The sequence below is a fragment of the Canis lupus genome, chromosome 16 (genome assembly GCF_048164855.1).
Source record: "Canis lupus baileyi chromosome 16, mCanLup2.hap1, whole genome shotgun sequence".
In the NCBI taxonomy this organism is placed as follows: domain Eukaryota; kingdom Metazoa; phylum Chordata; class Mammalia; order Carnivora; family Canidae; genus Canis; species Canis lupus.
In genome coordinates, this window is record NC_132853.1 from 57,041,177 (window position 1) to 57,068,377 (window position 27,201).

A 27,201-nucleotide genomic window follows, 5' to 3' on the forward strand; every position below is an offset into this window, starting at 1 on the left:
AAAGCCCGCGAAACGCTCTTTCCGGCTGCGAGGCCGCACGGGCGCTGCTCCCGCAGGAGGGACAGGAAGCGCTCCCCTTCCAGGCCCCGCCTTCTTTTCAGGGCAGTATCCGAGCTCCACGCAGCTTTTCTGCTCGGGCCTCCGCAGAAGGTTCCCGCCCCTGCCAGAGGGGCTACTTCTCCTCCCTCCCCGCCCCCCCGTTTGTCCCGCGGTCTCCAGCGTTCTCGGACCCCGCTACGACATCGCCGGGCTCCCTCCCCGCGCTTCCCCACTCCTCCGCCGGGTTCCGCTGAACAGCCCCTCCCTCGCTGGGGCGCGCGGGCTCGGCCCCGCTCCCCTCCTCACGGCGCGCCTGCGTGCCTCGGGCGGGCGGGACTACATTTCCCAGCGGGCCGAGCGGCGGGCGCGGAGGCTGCGGTCAGGTGACCGGGTCGCCTGACCCGTGGTGAGTCAGGGCCGGCCGGGCGGGCGGGGCCGCGCCGGCCGCTGCACCTCGTCTTTGGCCCCCTCCTCCGTCGGGCAGGCCCTTCCACCTGGAGCCGCGAAGTGGTTGGCGCCTCTCGGGGCGGCGGGCCTGCCCCTGCTCGGATCGGGTCCTGGGAATGTCCTAGCCGCCCGTGGCGAGGAGTCCACTCTCGGGCCGCGATTCTGATCCGGGAGCTGGACGCGCACCGCTGGCAGCCTGGCTCGTGCATCTGCCGCCTCTTGTCACCGCCTCGTCTCCTTCCCCAGGATCGTCAGCGGCTTCGCCCCGAGGAGCTGCTGACCTCCGGCCCAGCCGAGCCACAATGTCCCCGGAATCCAAAAAGCTTTTCAACATTATTATTTTAGGAGTTGCCTTTATGTTTATGTTCACCGCCTTTCAAACTTGTGGGAATGTGGCGGTGAGTTGGGATTTGTTCTCCGTCTTCCGAAGTGCCTCTCCTAACGCCCCCCCCCCCCCAAAAAAACCCCAATAATAAACAGTCATCGTACCTAGCAGCGCGCTGAAATTGCACCTCCTATCTTCCCACCTGCCTGTCCTGGCTTTCTGTGCTTCAGTTTGGTTTCACGTGTCAGATGGTTTGTAGTAAATATTGCATCGGGTCAGGGTGTCGAGCAGTTACCGCTTATTCCTCTGACCTGACTTGGGGTCTGCAGGTTGACCTGTCATTTCGTGCCTGCATTAAGGTCCACGTTAGTGCTGGGACAATTGAGGAGAAGGAAGCCTCAAGGCGTAGCTACGGCCCAGCTTTCCGCGCTCCCCGGGCCTCGGTTTGCCCCTTTCCTGTTCTTTCCGCTTGTCTCCTAGCCGACTTCCCAACGGGAAGCACGGAGTATCTTGATTTTCACTTTGCCAGGTGCTTCCTTCTCCATCCTCGGAGACAAACTTTGGTGGGGAGGGAGACTGCAGAATGTTTTCACTGATGAGCTCTGTCTTCCACGCAGCAAACCGTCATCAGGAGCTTAAATAGCACAGATTTTCACGGCAGTGGATATACCAGGTATTGTACTCTATGGTTGGTTTTACTTCATGTATGACAGTAGTCCCCCCAAATCTTCAGAATCTCCGGCCTTAATACTGTGGTTGAATTAGGAGTTGTCTTGTCTCCACATCTGGGCTGCTTGGGAGAACGCAATAACGGTGATGAGTTTAGATTTCATGAAGAATTAAACACCGGGTTTGGAATCCTGGTTTCGGGACATAAGACCGTGTTGCATTAGGCCAGTGGCTTCTCTGAGCCCCGTTTCCTTGCTCAGGTAATGCATATAAAGCTCTTGGCACAGTGCCTGGCATTTAACAAACACCCAAGTATTGTCATAATTACATCTTCTCAATCCTAAACAGCATGTTTTATAGGGTTCTTGAAACATTAGTCCTCCCGTCTTTGTAATTTCGTAACGATTAACATACTGTCACCGGGAGCTTTTAGATTTTTGTTGAGATGTTTTGTCCCAGTTTTAGACATAGAGAAAATGAAAAGTTAAAAGGCCTTCATGAGTCAGTACATATGATTGAAGCTGGGAATGTAATGCACACATGGCTATAAACACGGGTTTCTTAATTTCTCTGTCATTAACTATAAGATGCTGACCATTCCCCCTTTCCCCACAGCTCTTATTTGGTTCTTTGTTACGTATCCTAAACCTAATCTTGTATATGACATTTGAGAATAGAGGGATGCTAACCTCTGGGTTTTTTTTTTTTTTTTTTAGATGATTGATAATAATACCACAGTTTTTTTTTTTTGTAGAGCTTTGTCTTCCAATTCCAAACATACATAAAACAGTTGGCTCTGTGTTTGTTATATGTTCTATGTTAGCTGTCATAATTTACTTGTTCACTAAAAGCGTATTGTCCAAGGCAAGCTGATTCAAAGGGAAATTTGATGAGACGTAAGGATTTTGTGTAAGTGAAAACTTCAGTGTAGGGTTCAGCTTACTGATAGCATTATTGTTAATTCTGGCTAAAGAAATCAATGCTTATGGTAAAGAAAAATCTATAGATGCTAAGTATATTTGAAAAAAATGCACTTTTGAGACCGTGATTCAAGAGTTTTGTTTTTTCCTTTTAATGTTTTATGTGTACAGCATGGCAATTATTTATGGAGTGTTCTCCGCTTCCAATTTGATTACACCATCAGTGGTGGCCATTGTAGGACCTCAGCTCTCTATGTTTGCAAGTGGTTTATTTTACAGGTGAGTAATGTGATTTTCTTTCATTTAATTCAAACACCCTCAGCGCCTTTCAAGCATATAGTAAACTTTTCATAAGAAATTGCTGACTTGGGGGTGTGTGGCTGGCTCAGTCAAAAAGGCACATAACTTTCAATCTCCAGGTTGTAGTTTCGAACCCCACATTGGGTGCAGAGGTCACTTAAAAGAAAAAAAAAATAGGGGATCCCTGGGTGGCTCAGCAGTTTAGCGCCTGCCTTCAGCCCAGGGCGTGATCCTGGAGTCCCGGGATCGAGTTCCACGTTGGGCTCCCAGCATGGAGCCTGCTTCTCCCTCCTCCTGTGTCTCTGCCTCTTTCTCTCTGTGTCTATCATAAATAAATAAATAAACCTTAAAAAAAAGATATATATATATATATATATATATATATATATATATATATATATATATTTGCTGATTTGGATTGAATAGAATACAGGCAGTATTTTTTTTTAAAGATTTTATTTATTTTTTCATGAGAGATACACAGAGAGAGAGAGGCAGAGGCAGAGGCAGAGGGAGAAGCAGGCTCCATGCAGGGAGCCTGATGTGGGACTCCAGGATTATGCCCTGAGCCGAAGGCAGATGCTCAACTGCTGAGCCACCGAGGTGTCCCGAATGCAGGCAGTATTTTAGGGATTTGGTTCTCTCCTTGATGCCCAGGGATTACCATATTGTTTTAATGTGATGGCGTGTGTGCATACTTGCTGTGATTTTACTATTAATAGGAATAGCATCTCAAAATCTCTTTCTATGAGAGTTGAAAAAATTTGGATTTCCCATGGAATAATCTTATTTTATATCAAATTGATTAACAGGAATTCAACAGAGATAAACTTTTTAAAAATTTTATTTATTCACGAGAGAGAGAGAGAGAGAGAGAGAGAGAGAGAGGGGCAGAGACACAAGCAGAGGGAGAAACAGGCTCCATATAGGGAGCCTGACATGGGACTCGATCCCTGGTCTCCAGGATCACGCCCTGGGCTGAAGGTGGCGCTAAACCGCTGAGCCACCCGGGCCGCCCTCAACCGAGATAATTTAAGCTTTTTTTCTGGGTCATAGAACTACAGTCCCAGCACGTGCTGAACTATTGGCAAAGGCCCGTGGCAAACCCTTGTTCTATGTCCGATCTCACAAATTCAGAATAGTGAATTAAGAAATGAGTAGGTGAAATTTGTCCCCCCGTCCCCGCAACACTGGAGAAGTCATTTACAGGTTGACTTTTAAAAAAAAGAGAATCCTCAGAATCGATTCCTAGAAGGCATAATTGGCATTCTGTATGAGGTATTGTTTGACCGTAATGCGTTGACCTGTTACATTTTAGCATGTACATTGCCGTTTTTATCCAGCCTCTCCCATGGTCCTTCTACACAGCTTCTGTTTTCATTGGAATTGCAGCTGCCGGTAAGCATCTCGATGTTTATTTTCTTTGTGTTCTGGAATTTATTTAAGAATATCGTGTGTTTAGTGTGTGAAGCTAAGTGATTTCATTCCCTTGACAAACTTTTGGTTTGAATTTCAGTGCTTTGGACAGCACAAGGAAATTGCCTGACAATAAATTCAGATGAGCACACAATTGGGAGAAACAGTGGAATTTTCTGGGCACTCTTACAATCTAGGTAATAATCCTTCTGCAGCTCAGTCTTTTCTTTAATTCTTTTGTCTCAGCATTTTTTTTAGATCTTTGTTGTGTTGAAAATTCCTGTCTTCCGTGTTTGGTAACTTGAGTTCCTAGCTGCATATGATGCAGATTTAACGTTTTACAGAATTGCATGAAATGCATGGATCTGCCTCACTGGGATTCATGATTAGTACGGAGAAAAAAATGTTAACCATAACGTACTTAGCATCTGCTATGTTTCAGGCAGGGACTTTTGGCTTCATTACTAAATCTCAGTAATCCTCACTGCCTCATGAGACCAGTAGTAGTATTATCTGTGTTCTGCAGATGAGAAAACAGAGGCTTAAAAGTGAAGTAACTGATCTGATTTAAACCATCCTTATCTGGATTCCAAAGACCACATCCTTCCCACTGAGCTGCATCTGGTAGCTACTAACGAATATATTAAAATTTAAAAGTGAGGGGTGCCTGGCTGACTCAGTCAGGGCGGCATATGACTCTTGATCTCAGGGTCATGAGTTCGAGCCCCACATTGGGTGTAGAGACTACTTAAAAATAAATGAACTTAAAAAAAAAGTGAGATTAATTCTATCAATGCTGAATGATACAGCATATTATATATATCCTCAGTAAAAAACAAAAACTGTCATTCTGTCATTGTATCTGTCCTGAGGATTTATCCTTGTGGATATTGCCTAAAATTGTGGTATCAATATGTCTTTATAAACGCGGGTGTTTCATTTGTAAGGGGGTGTATATTAAGAAACCAGAGTGTAAGTGAATGATTCCTTCTCTGGGAAAGTATGCTAAAGTATCTAATTAGATGCAGGTAACTGAATCATGGATTCCCTCTCCCCATAGATTCTTTAAAATATAGCCTTTGAGAAGTAGCATAACCTTGTTTCCAAGTAGTCATTTCCAGGTCCCAATAAATCACATGTTTCAAAGCGAGTCAAGTCTTTGAAGGGTGGTTCTGAATCAGGTCACCATCACGTGGAAGGAAACAATTCCATCTGGGTCATTTTTTCAGAAAGAGGGTGGAGTCGATACTTTTAAATGATGTAAGACAGGTAGATACTTTTAAAGTCACATATGCTTTAAAAATTTCTTTAACAAATGATGGAAAAACTGCTGTAAAGACTATAAATATGGAAATAAACCCTCAGCGTTCTATTCTTCCTTTTCTTCCTCCAGCTTATTCTTTGGAAATCTCTACATATATTTTGCTTGGCAAGGAAAAACTCAAATATCAGGTTTGTGTTACTCGCTTCGCTTTATTCACACATGTCAAAGGATAATAATAGTTTCTCCAAAAATATCCATTATTGCTCTGTTCAGATGGTCCTAATGAACCTTGCTGCCTTAAGTCCTCTCAGATTTCAGTGTTTAGTAACTTTTTCTCTTATGTTATTAAGCTAGGGTTTTAGTTTACGACTACACTTCAGGCGGCATCTCAAGGTAGAAGAGAAGGTTATGCTATGTATGAGCAGTCACCTGTTAGACTTTTTTTTTTTTTTTTAAGATTTTATTTATTTTTTCATGAGAGACACAGAGAGAGGCAGACAGAGACCCAGGTGGAGGGAGAAGCAGGCTCCATGCAGGGAGCCCGACATGGGACTTGATCCCGGGTCTCCAGGATCAGGCCCTGGGCTGAAGGCGGCACTAAACTGCTGAGCCACTCGGGCTGCCCACCTGTTAGACTTTTGAACCCTTGTTTTGTCTGTATGCTTCTTTGGTTAAAAGAATGATTACTTTATTGTGCTGTTTTTCTTTTGGCTTATTAGTATTTCTTTAACTGTAAGACAAAGGTGGAGGTATTCTGGGTGGTGGTGTTTCTTGTTTGAGATTTTCACTAATGCAATAAAGTAAACATTTAACAAGGAAATTCTAGGATGGTGTTAAACCACCTCTGAACATATGCTAAGTCTGGAATTGTTTGCGTGTCCAGTGCTATCTGCTTTTTTTTTTTCTTCTTCCTCCAGAGAGTGATCGAAGAACAGTGTTTATTGCCCTGACAGTGATTAGCCTTGTGGGGACAGTTCTTTTCTTTCTCATTCGACAGCCAGATTCTGAAAATGTCTTGGGAGAAGATGAGTCTTCTGATGACCAGGACCTGGAAGTCAATGAGTAAGAAGTTGGCAACATTCCTTTTTATTTGAAAATATATTCTGAGTGGATGTAGTGTAGAGATTACTAACCATTTGTGGCCCTAACTCATCCAGGATTGGGCAGACATTAGATAAAAGCTTTGTTTATATTTATTTATTTTAAGTAGGTTCCACACCCATCGTGGGGCTCGAACTGACAACCCTGAGATCAAGAGTCGCAGGCTCAGGGCCACTGGGTGGCTCAGCCAGTTAAGGGGTTCAACATCTGACTCTTGATTTCAGCTCAGGTCATGATCTCAGGGTCATGGGATTGAGCCCCTCCTTGGGCTCCTTGCTCAGCGGGGAGGGGGGATCTGCTGAAGATTTTCTCTCTACCTGCCCCCTTCATGCACACACACGTGCATGGGTGCTCTCTCTTTCTATCTCTCAATAAATAAAATCTTAAAAAAAAAAAAAAAAAAGTTGCAGCCTCTACTGACTGAGCCAGGCAGGCGCCCTGAGGGAGAGGTTTTAAAGCCAGTCATATGAGAAAGAAGATGGGGAGCTGTGGGGCGGAAGAAGGGAAAAGAAGGGAGAGGCAGGGGAAAGCTTACAGGAGATCTGAGCCAGAACCCCAGGTTGTGGCTAACACGTTGTCAGACCCTGGACATTAGCCATAATCCCCTTATTTCTCTGGGCTTCAGTTTCTTCTTTCAATTCAGCTGGCCTCCTGTGTGCTTTAATATACAAAGATAAGGGCTTATAGAGTTAAATAGAAGACAGTCTTTGCCCTTAGTTATGGTTTCTCTGGTCCAGCCCTAAGATGTCCCCATGCATGTGGTATAGGTGAGTGACGGGGCTATCCACAGCTGTCACAGAAGATCCTCAGTCACACCCGTGCCCTTCTGTACTGTGATGGGTTTTTTCACTAACCTACATGGATGCTCTTCCAGAGTAGTCCAAATGGGGAAACAGGTATACAGTGCTCTATTCTTCAAAAACACTGTACATTACCTTGAGCCTGTTTTAATTATAAGTAAAACTAAAACATCACAGATGATATCTCTGCGGGTAGTATCGAGGTCTGAGGAACGGGGAATGAGAAATCTTTGCCAGTTTTGTTTTTGCTTTGTGAATCAGTAAATTGTGAAGATGATGTTATAGCTTTTTTTTTTTTTTTAAGATTTTATTTATTCATGAGAGACACAGAGAGAGAGGCAGACACAGGCAGAGGGAGAAGCAGGCTCCCCGCAAGGAGCCTGATGTGGGACTCATTCCCAGGACCCTGGGATCACAACCTGAGCTTGAAGGCAGATGCTCAACCACTGAGCCATCCAGGCACCCATTATAGCTTTTCATTTATTGTTAAAACAGCATTGAGCATTCTGTGTCACCTTGTCATTCTCAAAAAGGCCTAAAATTGTCCAGCTATGGGATCATTAAGCATTCAAAATTTCACTAAGTTTGTTTAAAGCAAAAGAGAGGTGTTAATCTTTGGTTAAATGTGTTTGTATTTATGTATATGTATTAAGATGATACGTATATATAATGTAAACCATGTGTATATGGTTTTTATCATAAACTAACAAATATTGGGAAAGGAATCTTTGAAGAGGAATATCACAGATTCAGCAAAAATTAAAACACCTGTTGGTTTAGTAAATGTCGGATGTTGGTACTGTGCAAAAACAGCCCATCCTTGTTTTCAAGGAACTTTGTGGATAGACAGTGGATCATATAACTGTAAGGTACAGTGCTGAGGAGTATTGCTCAGTCATTTTAGCATATTCTCTTCCTGAATTATTTCCCAGACTTGAAGCTTCCTTGTTTTTATTCTATAAATAGTGCAGACTCTGTGCCAGCCCCCTTCTAAACCTGAGGGTACAGCAGTGAACAAGACAGATAAGTCCCCGTTCTTGTGCCACTTAATTTTAGAGGGGGTATAGACAATACACATGTACAACTGCAAAGTAAGTGTTAAGGAGGAGTGGTGATGGAGGGCTAGGTGGCTCACTGAAGCCATTGCCAAGGCCAGGTGGTGGGAAGGAGTGTGGTGAGTGCCAGGGCTGCAGGGAGGCCGTGGGACTCAGCACAGGGAGGGAGTGGAAGTAGGATCATCTGCAGTAGACAGAGAGTTAGTTCTGGGAGCAGGACTATGGCAGGACAGCAGCTTCTTTTCTTTTTTAAAGATTTTATTCATTTATTCATGAGAGACACAGAGAGAGGCAGAAACACAGGCAAAGGAAGAAGCAGGCTCCCTGCGGGGGACCTGACGTGGGACTCAATTCCAGGACCCCGGGATCACGCCCTGAGCTGAAGGCAGCCGCTCAACCACTGAGCCACCTATGTGTCCCTGCAGCTTCTATTCTTAGTGTGATTAGAAGCCATCTAAGGGAGGCATCTGGGTGGCTTAGTTGAGCATTTGACTCTTGATTTCTGGCTCGGGTTACGATCTCAGGGTCTTGAGATGGAGGCAGAGGGAGAGAAAGAGAGGAGGTAATATTTAGGTTGTAGGGGATGAAAGATAATTTTCCCTTCACTCTCTTGGGCAGCCCGGATAGCTCAGCGGTTTAGCACAGCCTTTGGCCTGGGGTGTGATCCTGGAGACCCGGGATCGAGTCCCATGTTGGGTTCCCTGCATGGAGCCTGCTTCTCCCCCTGCCTGTGTCTCTGCTTCTTTCTCTCTGTGTGTCTCTCATGAATAAATAAATAAAATCTTTTAAAAAACACTTTTTTTCCCTTCACTCTCCTATGTTCTTAATTGAGACCCCTGTAATAAAGATTAAGGAGGGAAAAAGTACCCAGAGGTTTATTAGCACATATGCCTCGTGTATACATGAAGGAAACCCAGGGGAAAATGAGTAATTCTCCAGGATGGCTTAGAATTTAGATTTTATATGCCATCTAAATAGGGAAAGGGGAGGAGGGATGCAGGCCTCTTAAGGGAGAGTAGATGATTTGTTGGAAAGATGAATAGACCCTTAGGAGACTAGATGGGAAACGTGATAGTTTGTGACACACTGTTGATATCTGGTCTCCTCTCTTGTGACAAGAGTCAATCTTTCCTGTTTGATGAAACTCCCAGAGGTGATGTATAACAGTTGAGTTGCTTTTGGAGGATCTGTCTTGAGGCAGATGAGGGGATTTAGAGAAAGCCTGTCCCCACATTTGCTGTTTTTCGAGTGCCTGCAGCTTCACATAATCCATATACCAAAGTGGCGTGTTTGTGGTGGCACCTTCTGCTACCCTTCAAAGTTGAGACCTTAAAGAGGTAAGCTAGGAGTGAGATGGGAGGGTGTTAAGAGGGCTTGACAGTGATCTCACTCTGCCCCCTCCATCCTTGCAGGCCTCAGGGACCATCTAGTAGGATTCTAGAAATGGTTCCCTTTAATATCTCACTGAATTGAATTGGGAGTGATTTGCACCTGAGTTCTGGCTGGCTTGATTGTATTTTCATAGTCTATAGAGTATATAAAACAGTTCCTACTTATTTATCTGGGGTCCGAAACGTAAAATACGACAATCCTACACCTGATCCTACCCCAACTACAAGAGAACTGTCGGTTACTTGGGAGTCCAGAGTTTTTGCTTCCAGGGAAAACGTGAGTTTTTATGGTGAGGAAGAAAGGGTTTTCCTATTGGTTAAAACAGACTACCTTTTTGTGTCGCTAATTCATATATATAAGTCACCTATATCTCCATGAGGTTTCTTTTTTTTTTCTTTTTTGTGAATAATAGTATGTAAAGATGGCAGAGGAATGAGTATTACCCTATTGGCTGTAATCTTTTAAAAAATGTCTTTACTGGGGCACCTGGATGGCTCAGTGGGTTGGGTGTCTGCCTTCGGCTCAGGTCATGACCCCAGGGTCCTGGATCGAGTCCCGCATTAGACTCCCTGCTCAGCAGAGAGTCTGCCTCTCCCTCTCCATCTGCTTCTCCTAGTGCTCATGCTCTCTCTCGTTCTATCAATAAATAAAATCTTTAAAAAAAATATCTTTACCGTAATCGTAGTTAACAACTATACTTAAACTACATGGCCGCTTTAAATTCTTCCAGTTACATGGTAGTGCCCCTATTTTATAAACGGGGAAGTGAAACTTAGAGGCATGAAGTAACTTGTCTAAAACCGTATGATTGGTAAGTGGCAAAGCACAGCGCAGACCCTGAAGCCCATGTTGTTGACCTGTAGCTTCTCTGGCACCCAGCTGTGGAGCACAGGTGCTGGTATTGCTTTTGAAGAGTTTTCACACTGCACAACTGAGTTTTGAAGGAGTCAGAATAGAGGGAAATGGAGTTCTTATAAACTGTTTTTACAGTATGAGAATAGCAGGGTGGAGGAGATTTCTGTTCCGCCAGAAGTATCCTTTCTGCAAAGGACAGGCATGCATCTGTGCTGTCAACTTAGTATGAGAGAATGGTGTTTGTTAATAAAGAGCCACACAGGTGGCACTTTCACCTCATTCTCTGAAGCCAGGACAGGGTCCCATCGGGACACCCTGGAGCGAGGAGCATTGCAGGCAGTGGAAATATTTGCCAGACTATGCAGGGAACAGAACTTTGATGAATGTCAATGAAAATATCGCATTTTTGTTCTCTTTTCAGTTTTCAGAAGAAAACACTTTTTGTTTTACTTTTTCAGGTCTGCCCAGAGCACTATGGGAAAAGCAGTAGATGCCTTTAGTAAGTATTTTCTGTGTCTGAAATGCGAGACCTGTTCAGGAACACCTGCAGCGTTTGCCTTTACCCCCTTCCCTGGTAACTCTGGATTGACGATCCCCCAGGGTTTTCGTGTTTTCAGGTATGCCCCACTGCAGGGCGGTAGTTTTCTCAGTCAGTGTCTCTGTAACTGGGGGCCGCACAGGACGGATGGTACACTGACTGCCTGGCCTAGGGCCCTGTGAGGGAGGTACAGGGAGGTGCGGAGAGCTTGGGGGCTGGAGCTAATTTACACCAGCCAGTGAGGACACACAAACCATCTCCTTAGAACTCACTGGGAAGAACAGCTAGGCTTGTCTGTGGAGGGTTCTTCCTCGCTAAACCTCCCTCTACGTTTCTTTTGTATTATTCTCAAAACCACTCTGTAAGTGTCCTAGAACACAGGCCTACCATTCTCTCCATTTTATAGAAGAGAAGTTTGAGGCTTAGAGAAATTATCTACCCAGGGTCAAATAGCTAGTACATGGCTAAGGTGGGACTTGAGCCCAAACTGTGACAGGCCAGGCCAGCGATTCCCATTATGGCCATCTTGTTCCTTCTGAAACCAGCAAGCATGGCTTCCAGTTCTCATAAGGCCTGATATGGGCCAGTTCTTTGCTTCTCTTAGTCTCTTTGTCTCCCAAAGAGAGAGAATCTGATGACTATCTAGTGGGATGCAGTTTTTTGGGGTCATGTTGTTTCAGTTAGGCTCCTGGGCCTTATACACTTCTGTGCTTGTGGCTAGACTATAGGTTGCCTTGGGCTAGAGTGCCAATTCTTGTTCTAAGCAGCCATGGCCTAAGTCAGATGACAAAAAGCACCCAACTTATAGTCAAGAATTCCTCATTTTCTAGAAAAGGCTTATGGGTGTGGTAGTCTTGAGTTCCCAATGTATAGTATATTATTGTTTGGGCTGTTTAATCAGACTTTTTTTTTTTTTTAAGATTTTATTTATTCATGAGAGACACACAGAGAGAGGCAGAGACATAAGCAAAAGGAGAAGCAGGCTCCCTGCAGGGAGCCTGATGTGGAACTCGATCCCAGGACCTCGGGATCATGCCCCGAGCCAAAGGTAGATGTTCAACCACTGAGCCACTTAGCTGTCCCATAATCAGGCTTTTATTATATGTATTTCTTATGTTTCCAGAACACATTTGTAATGATACAGTATAATTAAAAGGATGTAGCCAGACTGTCTCCCAACAAGATGGGAGGTCACCACAGTCAAAGGTCCAGCTTTGAGCTTTGCAGGCCTAGAAACGCATTTGTCACAAGTCCCGTTATTGATCAGAGGGACCAAAGGGGAAAGGGCTCAAGCAAAACAAACCACAGAAATCTCAATTTAGCTATTTATGATGCTGTTTAATATTTTTTAGTGAGCCCTTTCATAGATTTTCCCTTGGTGTTCCCTTCTTGGCCTAGAAAGCCACGTTGGCTTACTTGGTGAGCCACGGAGTCAAGGAAAGGGAGATTGATGACCTCCAGTTTTATGAAATGATCCGTCCAGCCTTGGTAAGGCTTGATGCAGCCTCCGCCACACCACTACCAAACCCCCGATCTCCCTGGCTGCCTGTTCATACTAACCAGATTCAGGGTGTCTTTCCTGGATGTATGAACTTCGTCTCAACTTCTCTTTCTGTAAAATGAGGCACTAACACAGCAGAGGCCACATGGTTTCACCATAGAACTAGTTGGTTGCTCCACTGGGTGCTGGAGTGATAGGATGTTGAACCATCTAGTTTGAATGGGGAGAAAGAAGGAACAGCCAAAGAGGCAAGTTGCGTAAGGTGCTACAGGGCAGGAAAATTTAGGAGCTGGTTCCTGGGCCCTTGGGAGGAGTGTGAGGTAATGAGGTAACAAGCCAAAGAGAAGACAGGAAGCAGACTGTCCAAGCTTTAAATAATCTGTCTGTGGGGTGGGGAGCTGTGTTTCATTTTTTATTAATCATCACATTCCCTCTGTTGATGCTCTGGTGCATGTTGTACAGAAAAGGCTTCTGATTATCTGAAAAGCACGTCATTTCTTTTTCTTTTTCTTTTTTTTTTTAAGATTGTATTCATGAGAGAGACAGAAAGAGAGGCAGAGATGCAGGCAGAGGGAGAAGCAGGCTCCACGCAGGGAGCCCGATGTGGAGCTCCATCCCAGGACTCCAGAATCATGCCCTGAGCCAAAAGCAGATGCTCAACCACTGAGCTACCCAGGCGTCCCAAGAGCACTTCATTTTTTAACCAAATGCATATGTTTGATGGGATTCTAGAAAAAAAAAATTTAAGATTTTATTGTTTGGGAGAGGGAGAGAGAGAATGGGTGCACGTGGAAGCAGAGGGAAGTCCAGAGGGAGAAGGACAAGCAGACTCCTGCTGAGAAGGGAGCCCTCCTTGGGGCTTGATCCCAAGACCCCAAGATCATGACCTGAGCCAAAGGCAGATGCTTTACCCACTGAGCCACCCAGGTGCTCCAATTCTAGAAAATTTTTAAAAATTTATTTTTTGGTCTTGAGGAAACAATTCTGAAGTTCATCCGGAAGAATAACTGAGAATAGGGGCAGCCCACGTGGCTCAGCGGTTTAGCACCGCCTTCAGCCCAGGGTGTGATCCTGGAGTCCCGGGGTCAAGTCCCACGTCGGGCCCCCTGCATGGAGCCTGCTTCTCCCTCTGCCTGTGTCTCTGCCTCTCTCTCTCTCTCTCTCTGTCTTTCATGAATAAATAAATAGAAAAATATTTTTAGGGATCCCTGGGTGGTGCAGCGGTTTAGCGCCTGCCTTTGGCCCAGGGCACGATCCTGGAGACCTGGGATTGAATCCCACGTCAGGCTCCCGGTGCATGGAGCCTGCTTCTCCCTCTGCCTGTGTCTCTGCCTCTCTCTCTCTCTCTGTGTGACTATCATAAAAAAATATATATATATATTTAAAAAAAAAATAACTGAGAACAGCCAAGAGAGTTTTTGAAAAGGAGAACTTTCCTTTAATAAATATTAACATTTATCATGAATTCATTTGAACACTTTGGAATACAAAGAGCAGTGGGGTTTCTAGAATCAGTCCCATGTCCATAACACTACAAATACAATAAAAGAGATTCTTAAATAAAGTTAGAGAGTGGAGTGTATAGGAAAATAGACTCGAATGTTATATCTTCTTGCATTCCAATGCAATTGGATTCAATGTAAAAATGAAACTAGAAAAGTAATCCAAGAAACCGGTTAGAGAAAAGCCTTGTAAAAGCAACTTATGCAAACATTAAGAGAAAAGGTGCCCTTTGGTTGCTTAAAATATAAAACGTCTAACTGTCAACAACCTATGGGGGACAGCTGGATGGCTCAGCGGTTGAGCATCTTCAGCTCAGGATGTGATCCCAGGCTTCTGGGATCGAGTCCCACATAAGACCCCCTGTGGGGAGCCTGCTTCTCCCTCTGCCTGTGTCTCTGCCTCTGTCTCTCATGAATAAATAAATAAAATCTTAAAAAACAACAACCTAATAGACTTAAAATGATAGGGAAGACATTTGCTTAAGAATGAGAAATGGAAATTTGAAAGTTTTCCATCAAATTTTAAAAGATAAAAATATTTGTCCATGTTATCGGGAGTATGTACTTATAGGCATAAGACCACATTGCTGATAGGAAGATATATTATTTTCTGAAGAACAATCTGTCAGCAAATATCAGAAGCCTTAGAAATGTTTGTGTCTTTATCCTGACAATTCCACTAATAGGATTATCCTCAGGAAATAATTAAGAATTTTTGTCAAGATTTAATGGCTAAGATATCTGTATTAGTGAGAAACTGAAAGTAATTGAAATATTTCATAACAAGGCATCAGTGCGTCTATACAAGAGATTATTCTAGCCATTAAAATGATCTTGATGAATGTTAGAAAATATTTATTATGTGGAAACAAATTTTAAAATAGTATATATAATGAATTTTGTTTCTATTAAGTTTTTTTTTTAAAATCTGGAAGGAAATCCATTAAACTGTTAGATTATACTTTTTCTCTTAATAGAATAGGTTTATTGAATGTAATTCACAGACTGTACGATCTAAGTGTACAACTCGTTGGCATTTAGTATATTCACAGGGTTGGGCATTCATCACTACAGTCAATTATAGGACTTGTTCTTCACCCCAGAAGAGATTACTATACCCATTAACATTCACTTCCCATTTTCTCCACTACCCCGATCCCTCACCCTAGGCATCCATTAACCACCCTAGGCATCCATTAACCCTCTTTCTGTCTTTAGACTTGCCTCTCCTGACCTGGATATTATTTTATATACATGGAATTGTGCTATACGTGCTTTTTTGTGACATGTTCCTCTTACTTATGGTTTTGGTTTTATGGTCGTGGTTTTGAGGCTCATCCATGTTATGGCATGTTACAAAGAATGGAGTGTTTGTAGGCATCATGAATAATGCTGCTGTGAACATCCGTGTACAGGTTTTTGTGTGGATGTACATCTGCACATCTCTGTGTGTGTATCTAGGAGTCATGGGATTGCTCTGTCTGTGGTTGCTGTTTAAGCTTCTAAGGAACCAGCAAATGTTTTCCCGAGCGGCTGCACCATTTTACGCTCCCAGCAGCAGTGTCTGAAGGTTCCGGTTTCTCCACCTCCTTGAGTCCTTATCTGTCTTTCTGATTCTGGCTGTCCCAGTGGGTGTAAAGTGGTGTCTCATGGTGTTGATTGGCATTTTCCTGATGGCTAAGGGTGTGGAGATTTTCACGTGCTTGTGGTCATCTGCATCATGTCTCTAGAGAACTATCTACTCGAGTCCTTTGCCCATTTTTTATGGGTTGTCATTTTATTATGGAGTTGTAAACATTCTTTATATATTCTAGATAAAAGTCTCATATAGGGTTTGCAAATATTTTCTCTCATTCCTTAGGTTGGCTTTTCATTTTCTGGATAGTATCTCCTAAAGCACAGAAGTTCTAAATTTTTGAAGAAGACTGATTTACCTTTTGATTTTTACCTTGTGCATGTGTTTTTGTTGTCCTGAGGTCCTGCTTGGCCCCAGGTCACAAAGATTTGCTCCTGTTTTCTTCTAAGAGTTTTAGTTTCCACTCTGACATTTAGGTCTGGGATCTATTCTGAGTTCATTGTTGTGTATGTTGTGAGGTAGGAGTCCAACTGCATTCCTCTGCCCGTGCCACCTGTTGTCCTGCTGAAAAGACTGATCTTCCCCATTGAATTGTGCTGATTCTCTTGTCTAAAATCAATTGACTGTAAATGTAAGAGTTTATTTCTAGATGCATGTGTCTGTCCTTATGCTGGTACCATGCTCCGCTGATGACTATCAAACTTTGGAGTTGGAAAGTGTGACCTTCCAACTTTGTTCTTTTTCAAGATCGTTTTGGCTATGATGGGCCCCTTGAATTTCTGTATGAATTTTAGGATCATTTTGTCTATTTCTGTACCTAGATGATGTTGTGTTGTTGTTTCTATCATCTTTTTAGAGCTGTTGTAGATTCACAACAAAATTGAGGAAGAGAGTTCTCCAATGCTCCCTTGCCCCTCACACATGCACAGCCTCCTCCACCAGAGTGGCGCATTTGTCACCGTTGATGCCCCTGCTACATTCACACATCGCATCACCACCCAGAGTCCACAGTTTAACATGAGGGTTCACTCTTGGTGTACATTTTATGGGTTTGGACGAATGTATGACAATAGGTAGTCACCATAATAGTATTATTCTAGGTTGTTTTAAAATTCCTTTTTGTAAATCTTCTGATTATTAGGCAGCCCAGGTGTCTCAGTGGTTTAGCACCGCCTTCAGCCCAGGGCCTGATCCTGGAGACCTGGGATCAAGTACCACGTCAGACTCCCGACATGGAGCCTGCTTCTCCCTCTGCCTGTGTCTCTGCCTCTCTCTCTCTCTCTCTGTGTCTCTCATGAATAAATAAATAAAATCTATAAAACAAAATCTTCTGATTATCCAAAAACAAACATGGTTTGCTAATGTCATTTTTTAAAATTAAAAATATTGTTTTAAACTTTGTATTGACCAGGGGTGCCTGGGTGGCTCAGTCAGGTGCCTTTGGCTCAGATCATGATCCCAGGGTCCTGGGATTGAGCCCCACATCAGGGTCCCTGCTCAGTGGGGAGCCTGCTTCTCCCTCCCCTGCTTGTGCTCTCTCTTACTCTCTTTCTCTCAAATAAATAAATAGAATCTTTAAAAAAATAAAAATAAACTTCATATTGGTCATATATTTTTTCGTGAAAATGGTGAAAATGTCATACTGCATTTAGTCTTACTACATTTCAGTGAGGTTAGATAAAAAAAATACCCTCTTCTGCATGTGGCGAAATTCAGGACAGAGCATTTGTGTCTTGTGTAACTTCTGTAGTCAGCAATTGAGCAAGAACTAAAAAACCTGGATCCGCTATTCACTTAGGAGTAGTTTAAATCTGTGGCCTTAAATTATGAAATGTAAGCAGGTTCAAAGAGATAGTTAAAATGTGCAGTTTTTAGACATGCATTTTCCTTTGCTGATTTCCACCATATCAAACAGCATAAAAATAGATGTTAAAGTAGTCATAAGCAAATATGCAGAACTGAAGTTTCGGTCCTCAGATCCAGAGAACTGAGAATCACAGGAAATGGTGTGGCAGCCTCTGTGCGGTCAGCAAGCTCCCTCGGTGACGATCTGGAGTCCAGTCTTCAAGTCGCTCTGTGCCCTCTCGTTCCTCTGAGATGTTATTGCTTTGCCAGCCATGGACTCCCTTAGGCTAACCCTTGGTCAAGTCTGTTGAAAGAGTCATGTTTTATTTGATTCTATTTCTTTTCTCTATTCCATGGTTTTTAGTTTTTGTTTTTCTTTTAATTCAAGCTGGAGAATATGGTGGGGGAAAGGCCACTCTAGAATGTATTGAAGCCGTTGAAATAAACACATTATTTACAGGGCAGATTTTGTTCATCTCTTCAGCATCTGAATCCTTAACCTCAGTGCCACTGTATTTGTCTACTGGCGTTACTGACAAGGGGTGTCCGGGTTAAGTAAATGTTTTAGGATTTTTGTTTGAGTAAGTACGATCTAATTAAGCACTCCTGAATTGTTTTCTTTATTACAGGAAAATCTCTTAAGCTGTGTGTCACCAAGGAGATGCTCCTCCTTAGCATTACAACTGCTTATACAGGTAATGGGATTAATGATGGGGTTTTCTGTGGCTACTTTATGACAAAGGGTGGAAAACAACCACTGCGTGATTCTTTCCCATAGTTCTGTGTACTGACAGGGCTCAGCTGAGTGGTTCTGATGGTCTTAATCGAGGTTTCTTATGGGTCCTATTAGAGGCAGCTGGGGCCACAATGTCCCAATAGTTCCCTTTGCATGTCTGAAGGGGTCAAGTGCAAGGCTGGGGGTCTCTCCGTCTCTGTGTCTACGTTGTCTCCGTGGCTGCATGACCCCCTCCCACATGATCCCTTCCTTCCAACCTGGCAGGAAGGCCAGATGGCTTAGAGGCCAAGTGCACCAAAAAGGGCAAAAGGAGAAGCTACCAGATTTTCTTCAGGCTTAGCCCTGGCAAGAGCCTTATTCCTCTGCATTTCATTGGTTAAAACACATCACAGGGCCAGCCCAAGTTCAGTGTAGGAGGATTCTGCACAAGGGTTGAACCCTGGGAGGCACAACTGATGACTTTAGGGCAAAATGGAACACTACAAAAAATAATCCTGAGTAACCTTGTGAGTTTTTATAGATTCATATACTTCCTAATGAAGTGGAATGAGCTCTGTGGTTTACCCTGGGTCGTTGGAGCACTCTCAGATCTTCAGAATGATGAGATTGGTTTCTTTTTAAAAAGTTAAGAAAAAAAAGTAAATTAAAAAATAAGTGTTAAGGGAAAAAAGTGCTATAATGTGCCAGCGATTACTTTTGCCTTTATTTGCCTTATAGGTATGAGCATCTTTTTTTGAGAAATAGAAAAAATGGTAAACATCTTTAAAATTCAGAAAGTTTTTGTAGCATTGAGGAATGTAGAAGACCTTCTACTGATTAGTCTTAATTTTTTAACCCTAATTATTAAAACTTATTTTTCTGGGAAAAAGAGTTTAATGAAAACATTGTGCCTTTAAGCAAGGTGGATGGTATGCATTGGTTTGCCAAACCTACATTCCTATTAACCTTGGAGAGCTGTTAATAAGGGTAACAAACACTTTAGAAATCACTAGTACAGACTTTACATATGTGCCGCCCTCTGTCCATCCATCTCCACACAGAGAATCGTTTTTGTTTTTTAAGATTAATTTATGTATTTGAGAGAGACAGCATGTGTGTGTGTCTCTGGGGGAGGGACGGGGGCGGGGCAGGGAGAGAGAATATCTCAAGCAGACTCCACAGTAAGCTTGGAGCTCCATGTGGGGCTGGATCCCAGGACCCTGAGATCATGACCTGAGCTGAAATCAAGAGTTGGGTGCTTAACCTACTGAAGACACCCAGGTGCCCAAAGGACTTAACAGAAGAGTTAAGACAGAGAGCAAAGACACTCTTCTATCTTTGCTTATTTGAGTTGTGTATTTTTATCTGAAATACATGGCAACTGCCATTTTGAGGTTAATTCCATTTCATCAGCTAGATAGCATAAAACTGATTTGCTTGGGGGGAGTAACATGTCAGGCTGAATGAATTTTATTGTGTACGTATATAATTCTGCCAGCCATGAGGAAAAACCAGGAATGGAGATTGTGAATATATAATTAAATCTGATTTTTTTCCTTAGGTCTGGAATTGACTTTCTTTTCTGGTGTCTACGGAACGTGTATTGGTGCTGTAAATAAATTTGGAACAGAAGAGAAGAGCCTCATTGGACTTTCTGGCATTTTCATTGGCATTGGAGAAATCTTAGGTTTGTTAAAAAAGCGTTTTTGCATGAAATCACTTTGTTGTAGTTATAGATATTGTAAGTGTACTTCACCTCTTTACCCTTGAATTTTAATTACCTTGCTTATTTTCACCCAGACAGGTATGTCTTTTTTTATGATCATCGTTCTAAGAAAACTATGTTTGCCATATAATTCACAGACAAAACCATACATAGGAAAACATACAGTCTCTTCCAGCTTTTTTTCTTAAAATACTTAGGGAAAGTATCTTCTGAATCTCTGACACAAACTGGAGATCCAGTGAGACAAGTCACTTCGAACTTCTAAGTATTGAGTTTTGTCAGACTTCATAGGCCCAAGGTCTCAGTCCCATAAAGATGCCCTCACTTCAGATGCCACTTGCCAAGAATCCCAGGTTCCCAGGCTACCTACATTTCTGTCTGACTTGGCTACGAATTTGGAGGTTCCCATAAACCTCTAGGAAAATGCTATATTTACTGTTAAAGCTTATTATAAAGAATACAAGTGAATAGCCGGATGGAGGCACATACGGCAGAGTCCAGAAGGGTCCCGAGTACAGGAACCTGTGTCCCCATGGAGTCAGGATATATTACCCTCCCAGTATGTGGATATGTTCAACCAACCAATCAGGGTAGCTCTTCCAAACCCATCATTTAGGGGTGGTTATCGACATTTCATTACAGAGGCAAAGGTGATGAGATCATTGGCCAATGGCAATTGAACTCAATCTCCAACGCTCTCCCCTGCCCTGAGCTTAGGGGCTGGGACTGAGGGTTCCAACCCTCTAAGTAAATCTTGGTCCTTCTGGCAACCAGCAGCCATCCTGAAGCTAGCAAGTCCACCCCTAAACCCCCCTCAGCAATCATCTCATTTGCATAAGCTCTGGTATGGTCGGGAAAGAGTAATAGAGAACAAACAGAAGACACGCCTGTCACTGAGGACATTCCCAGGGTTCTAGGAGCTCTGTGCCAGGGAGGAGGAGGGACAAGGCAAAGACCAACATGGATTTTTACTGTACCACATTAGGTATTCCTTTTTTTTTTTTTTTAATGTTTTTTTATTCAAATTCCAGTTAGTTAACATGCAGCATGATATTAGTTTCGGGTATACAATGTAGTAATTGAACATTTCGTCCCACTCATGGTGCTCAGCATGCGTGCAGGTATTCGTCCGTCAGCCACACTGGCTCGATCCCTGGAACAGTGTGTTGGATACCATCCTGTAGGAGGAACTTACCAATTCATCACATACTTATGCCTCCATTGTATGACTGAGACTCCCTGCCCACATGGAGCTTCTGGCCTTAGGGGAGAACATAGACAATAAACCCTCCTAGGACCCTTGGAGTGGCCCTCGGTGATCAGCATGTTGACAAGAGCAGACAGCCTTTTCTTTCCCTGCTTTATTGCCCACACCTGGAGCCGTACCAGGTGTTTATGTAGAATATGGTTATAGTAATTATTGTGATGTTTTTGCCCATTCTAGTATCTGTAATCGTTCTGGGTTGTTTTTAAAATTTTTTACAACTTTATTGAAATGTATCTCACATGCCATATACATCACCCCCTTAAAGTGTATGTGTGGGTCAGTGTTTTTTAGTATAGTCACAGGTTGTGAGTCATCCCTACAATCTAATTTTAGTACATTTTTCTTACCCTTCTGCAGGCAACTGCTAATGTGCTTTCTTTAAAAAAAGAAATGTTCATTTCTTTAAAACATACTTTAAAAAATACATTTTTTATCAGTGGACAATATTTAATTGTACAGATATATCACATTTTATTTATCCGTCCATCATTTGATGAACATTTGGGTTGTTTCCACTTTTTGGCCATTATAAATAATGCTGCTGTGGACACATATGTATATATATTTTTTATGTGAAGGTACGTGTTCACTTCCTTTGGATATATAACTAGCACTGGAATTGCTGGGTCATATGATAACTCCACGTTTGCCTGCTTTTTCTCCTCAATGGGGCCTGCTTTCCTGCTTCTTTGCCTGAGGTACTAGGCAAAGAAGGTACTTTGAGATACCAGACTTTGTGAACTTCACCTTGTGGGGTGCTGGACATTTTTATATTCTTATAAATATTCGTGAGCTTTATTCTTGGCTACAGTTCATTTACTTGGAAACAGTATGACTCTTTCAGGGCTTGCTTTTAAGGTTTGTTGGACAGGACCAGAGAAGTGCTCAGACGAGGGCTAAATCTTCCTCGCTGTTGAGGGAAGACCGTTCTGTGCACAGTGCCTGTGAGTCATAAGATATCCTGTCTGGCCAGGGGGATGAGGCACTTTTCCCAGCCCAGAGTGTGGCACTAATACATCTAATCCTGCTGGACTGTTCTTTCTCGGGCCTCTGTTAATTTACTCACAGTATGTGCCAGTCAGCACTTAGGGAAGCCTCAGAGCTGTAGATTTCTAGAATTGTCTCTGTGCAGCTTTCCTTTCTGATAGCCCATTCTGGAACTCTGTAGCCACCTAGGTATCCTTGGACTCTCAGCCCCATGTCCTCCACTCAGGGGCTATGGGTCCACCTGCCCACACTCTCCCTCCCTGCAGCCCAGCTAAGCTTCTCTCTAGACCTGCAGCTGGGCTTACCTCCTTCACTTCCTCTTTGAGAAATTATTGCCCTTTGTCGTCTGGTATCTCGTATCTTCAAAATTATTGCTTCAGATTTTTGGTACTACTTTTTTTGGCAGGTGGTAAATCCATTCCTCGTTACCCCTCTGACCCAGAAGTCTGTTCTGATTTTTTAAATTTCTTCTGTTTCAATGGTTATTTTTTATTTTTAATATTTGTGCTTTTCCCCTTGATTAAATTAATTGTTGGCTTATCTGTTTTAATTATTTTTTTTTTTCAGAGAACCAAAATTTTGATTTATTAATCTGGCCTTGGGTTTTTCTCTTCTCTACTTCGTTGGTTCTGTAGGTGGAAGCCTCTTTGGCCTGCTGAGCAAGAATAATCGTTTTGGTAGAAATCCAGTTGTGTTGTTGGGCATCCTGGTGCATTTTGTAGCTTTTTATTTGATATTTCTCAATATGCCTGGGGATGCCCCTATTGCTCCTGTTGAAGGAACCGATAGCAGTGCTTACATCAAATCCAGGTATAGTGACTGTCATTTTTCTAGTAATTTAAAGAAGGGTGGGAGGTAATGGGTGGCTAGATATTCAGAATGGAGCAGTTAATCATTTTCTGAAAGTCTGTTCTCTCTATAAGGTCATCTGTCAAATGTTAAATGAATAAGCCAGAATTAGTTTAAGCAGGAGCTCATAGAGAATCCCAAGTTATTTTTGTAATTGTCGATTTTAACCTTTCAGCCCACTCAGTGTTTTTTCTTGATCTATGACAGAGCATATAAGTATCTGATGTGATTTTATAGGTCTGCATTCTGAGCAGTGAAGAACAGTGAGGAGAGGGTAGGCCGTCCCGTCCATTCACAGTTGGTTATGTCCGTTTTGAGGATCTTACTTTCTTCCACTCCACTCCAGTTCATTATAGATGTAGAATTTATGTCCAGATCCACCATGCAAGGGCGTCCCTGCCCGAACCCTTTGTCTGCTCCCAGATAGTTCATAGACCAGAGTTTGCTCAGACTGTCACGGTGAGTGCATTTGAGCATAAATTGTTACTCCATGGAGTCTGGTATTTCTTCTTGTTTCTTAGTGTTTATAACGTGTGAGTGAAATGCTCTAATGAGGGAGTTGCTTTTACATTTGAGACGGCTCTAACAAATATTGTTAAGAGTGCTCCTCCTAAGTTCATTTTCCTCTTCTGCAGCAAAGAAGTTGCCATCTTCTGCAGCTTCTTGTTGGGCCTTGGGGACAGCTGCTTCAATACCCAGCTGCTTAGTATCTTAGGGTTTCTCTACTCTGAAGACAGTGCGCCAGCCTTTGCAGTCTTCAAATTTGTGCAGGTACGCCAACACTGTGTTCTTGATCGTTCCCAAATGAGAGTCGGGGCATCCTTTAAAGCGTTTCTGATTGGACTTCAGAAGCAGCGAGGGGTGTGATTTTCTTTCCCCTGCTGTGTAAGATATTTTTCATTCTGGTCTCAGTGCTCAGATTAGAGCCTTTCTGTCTAAGTACCAGAGTCCCTTTGTCCTGTAGATAAACAGGTTTCTGGCCGGGTGATGTTATTTCATTACCGAGTTTCTCACAAAATCCTATTTGATCTATTTATTTTTAAAGATTTTATTTATTTGAGACAGAGAGCAAGTGGGCATGCATGACCTGGGGGAGGGGCAGAGGGAGAAGCAGACTCCCCCTGCTGAGCAGGGAGCCTGATGTGGGGCTCGATCCCAAGACCCTGAGATCAGGACCTGAGCCAAAGTCAGATGCTTAACTGACTGAGCCCCCCAGGCGCCCCACAAAATACTGTTTTCAATACCAGATTGCCGCTTACTTGATTGTTGCTGGCCTTTGCACATTTGTGAGCTGGTGACTGACAGAGTTCCCTCTGGGCGGTGCCGAGGGTGGCAGGGCTCGCTGGGGCACGGTGGGGTCCTCTGTGCACATCTTCTGACCTGTTTTGTTTCTTCTCAGTCCATCTGTGCGGCCGTGGCATTCTTCTACAGTAACTACCTTCTCCTTCACTGGCAACTCCTGGTCATGGTGATATTTGGGTTCTTTGGGACCATTTCGTTTTTCTCCGTGGAGTGGGCCGCCGCCGCCATCGTGGCCCGGGGCTCTGACTACCGAAGCATTTGACCCTGGGGCGCCCAAGAGGTGGGGCGCGGCTTCTGGTGGCGTGGCGGAGCGAAAACTCGGCTGAAGAAGCCACCTTTCCTTTCCGCGGAGTGCTGGATGTTGTTCAGGAAGGAAGATCAGAGAATTAAGACTGCTCAATCTGCCAGGGTTGGTGTTCAAGTTTACAGATATTATCTATTTAAAACAAGCAGAATAAGGGAAACTTGTTCTGTCAGTTATAATCGTTCAGAGATAATGTTTTTCAATTCCTATGTGTCGAGTTCCTTATAATCATGTTCTAGAGTGTAAATGTTTTCTTCGCCCTCCTGTTCTCATTGAAAGATCCTGCCCTGATTCAGAACACTAGGCCGTATGGCAGATGAAGATTCTTGCTGGGCATGGGTGTGTGCTACTATGTAGTAATAGGGAGCATATGCCCACCCCACGTATGTGTCTGTGAACGACATTTCAATAAATTGTGAGATGCCTTAGTGGAATATTTGAAAAGGTTTGCACTTTCTTCCTTCTTTAACATTTTGGTTTGATGAGTTTTCCTACCTTGTCATTTGTAGCAAGGAGTAGCTAATTATAAAATGAGGTAAAAATTGTCTAAAGTTTTAAAAATGAATCTAACATGTAAACGAACAAAAACTCTTTTAAAACAACAACAACACATATTTACCAGAGAGGATTTTTGCTAGTATTTTCCTAGAAGATGCAATGCAAAAAAAGGGGAAAGGAGGTACATGTAAGCTGTTGCATGGTTGCAGGTTGCTCTCTGTCACAGAGCAGACACCATTCCTCATGTGTGTCTGGGGATACAGCATAACTGTCTGGAGGGATGTTTAAATGGACATGTTCACTTTCCTCTGTAGGAGCTTGCTTTACAAATTCTTTCTAATCGACATATAATTCAGAAACCATGAAATTCACCATTTTGAAGTGTACAATTTAATGTTTCTTCTTAAGTATATTCACAGGGTTGTACTGCCATCACCATGATCTAATTCTAGAACATTTTCATCACCCCAGAAAGAAACCCCTGCCTTTTAGCAGTCATCCCCCATTGTCTGGCCTGGCACTAGCAAACACTACCCTGCTGTCTCTGGATTTGCCTATTTGGACATTTCTTATGAATGGGAGAGCTCACTTTTACCTAAGATATTTACCTGTACAAATGATGAGTTTTAGAGCAAGGTAAATTCAGCCAGGAGGACAGCTAATACCTTGTTTTCTATTTTTTTTTTTAAACCTAATAGAAATTTGGAGATTTTTATAGTTGGCCTACAAATCTGAAGAAATTCAGTAGCATGTGATTTTCAGACTTGATGGCATGTATACTGCAGGGAGTCAGGAAACTGTAGTTACCTAGACTCCTTAGAGAAATTTAGTTTGTGTGGAGCACCAAACTCTTGTTCCAGGTTGTATAAAGTTTTGGTTTTCTTTTTCAAAGTTGAGATAGATAAACTCAGTTGTTTGTTGATCCTGTATAAATAATTTGTAAATGCTATTGCAGAATTAATACAAATGGTTTTATTGTCTCTGTAAACACGTGACTGCTTACCCAGGTGTATTTTCTATCATGGTATAACAGATGACCCCAAAACTTAGCTACTTAAAATGACAAACACTCAAAGTTCCATGAGTCAGGAATCAGTGTCACTAGGCTAGATCCTCGGGTCAGGATCTCTCCCAAAGCTGGGCTGGGCTCAACTGGGAAAGGACCCACTTCTCAGCTCACTCTTGCAGTTGTTGGCAGGAGTCAGCTCCTTGCAGGCTGCTGGTTAAGGATCTCCGTTTCTCGTGGCTGTTGGCCAAAGGCCACCCTCTGTTCCTTGTTACAGGGCAGCTTACAACATAGAAGCTGTCTTCATCAAAGAAAGCAAGCAAGAAAAGCCAGAGAATGCTAGCAAGACAGAAGTCACAGTCTTTTGTAACTTAATCTCAAAAGTGACATCCCATCACTTTTGCTATATTCTCTTTGTTAGATGCAAGTCACTAGTTCTGGATGGGATTACACAAGGGGTTAGCACCAGGAGTCAAGGATTCTCTCTGGACCATCTTACGAGGCTGCTTATCATACCAGGCTTAAACTCTCTTATATTTAAGCTCACAGTGGGCCCCGCATTCCCACATCACTCCTCCTCCTGGGCTCTTGCTCCATTTGCTCATAATGGATCTGCAAAACGAGGCTGGCAAGAGGTTAAGTAGCTTCTGTTAATGACACAGCATACTTTCCTCCAAGAAAGCTGTAGCATATTGTCTCCACTAGGAGGATTCCTGGTAACTCTGTCAAGAAGGAAATGAAATAGGATGAGATTCATAGTCAAAAACATGACTGCATCCCACAGATACGTACAATCATACTCAAAGTTCTGTACTCACATTGTGTTTCCTGGAATTTTGGTTTTACTCAGTTTTTTTTTTTTTTATTTTTAATGTCTATAAATAGTGTCGATCTTGGCGGGATCTTTAGATGATGGGTAACAATAAGCTCATCTTTTAAGTTTTTTTCATATTTGAGTTAAAATGTGACAATGAAATAAAGAGTTTAATTTTTATACTTGTA

The 27,201-nt window shown here is 42.9% G+C and overlaps 1 protein-coding gene across 1 annotated transcript; it reads left to right on the forward strand.

The window, feature by feature from the left end:
- The first annotated feature begins 432 nt into the window (after positions 1-432).
- On the forward strand, positions 433-27,201 carry MFSD11 (major facilitator superfamily domain containing 11). Its single transcript, XM_072781723.1, has 13 exons — positions 433-884; positions 1,429-1,484; positions 2,572-2,679; positions 4,019-4,098; positions 4,217-4,313; positions 5,510-5,568; positions 6,298-6,442; positions 11,042-11,082; positions 18,175-18,240; positions 19,822-19,947; positions 22,876-23,050; positions 23,725-23,860; positions 24,489-27,201. The coding sequence occupies exons 1-13, from the start codon at positions 789-791 to the stop codon at positions 24,651-24,653; spliced, it is 1,350 nt and encodes a 449-aa protein (XP_072637824.1). The 5' UTR covers positions 433-788; the 3' UTR covers positions 24,654-27,201.

Excerpts from the sequence above, each read along its gene's own strand:
- MFSD11 (XM_072781723.1), top strand. The coding sequence starts at position 789 with ATGTCCCCGGAATCCAAAAAGCTTTTCAACATTATTATTTTAGGAGTT. Across the intron at positions 6,443-11,041 it reads CAGGACCTGGAAGTCAATGA|GTCTGCCCAGAGCACTATGG; the intron begins GTAAGAAGTTGG and ends TTACTTTTTCAG. Across the intron at positions 23,051-23,724 it reads AGTGCTTACATCAAATCCAG|CAAAGAAGTTGCCATCTTCT; the intron begins GTATAGTGACTG and ends CCTCTTCTGCAG.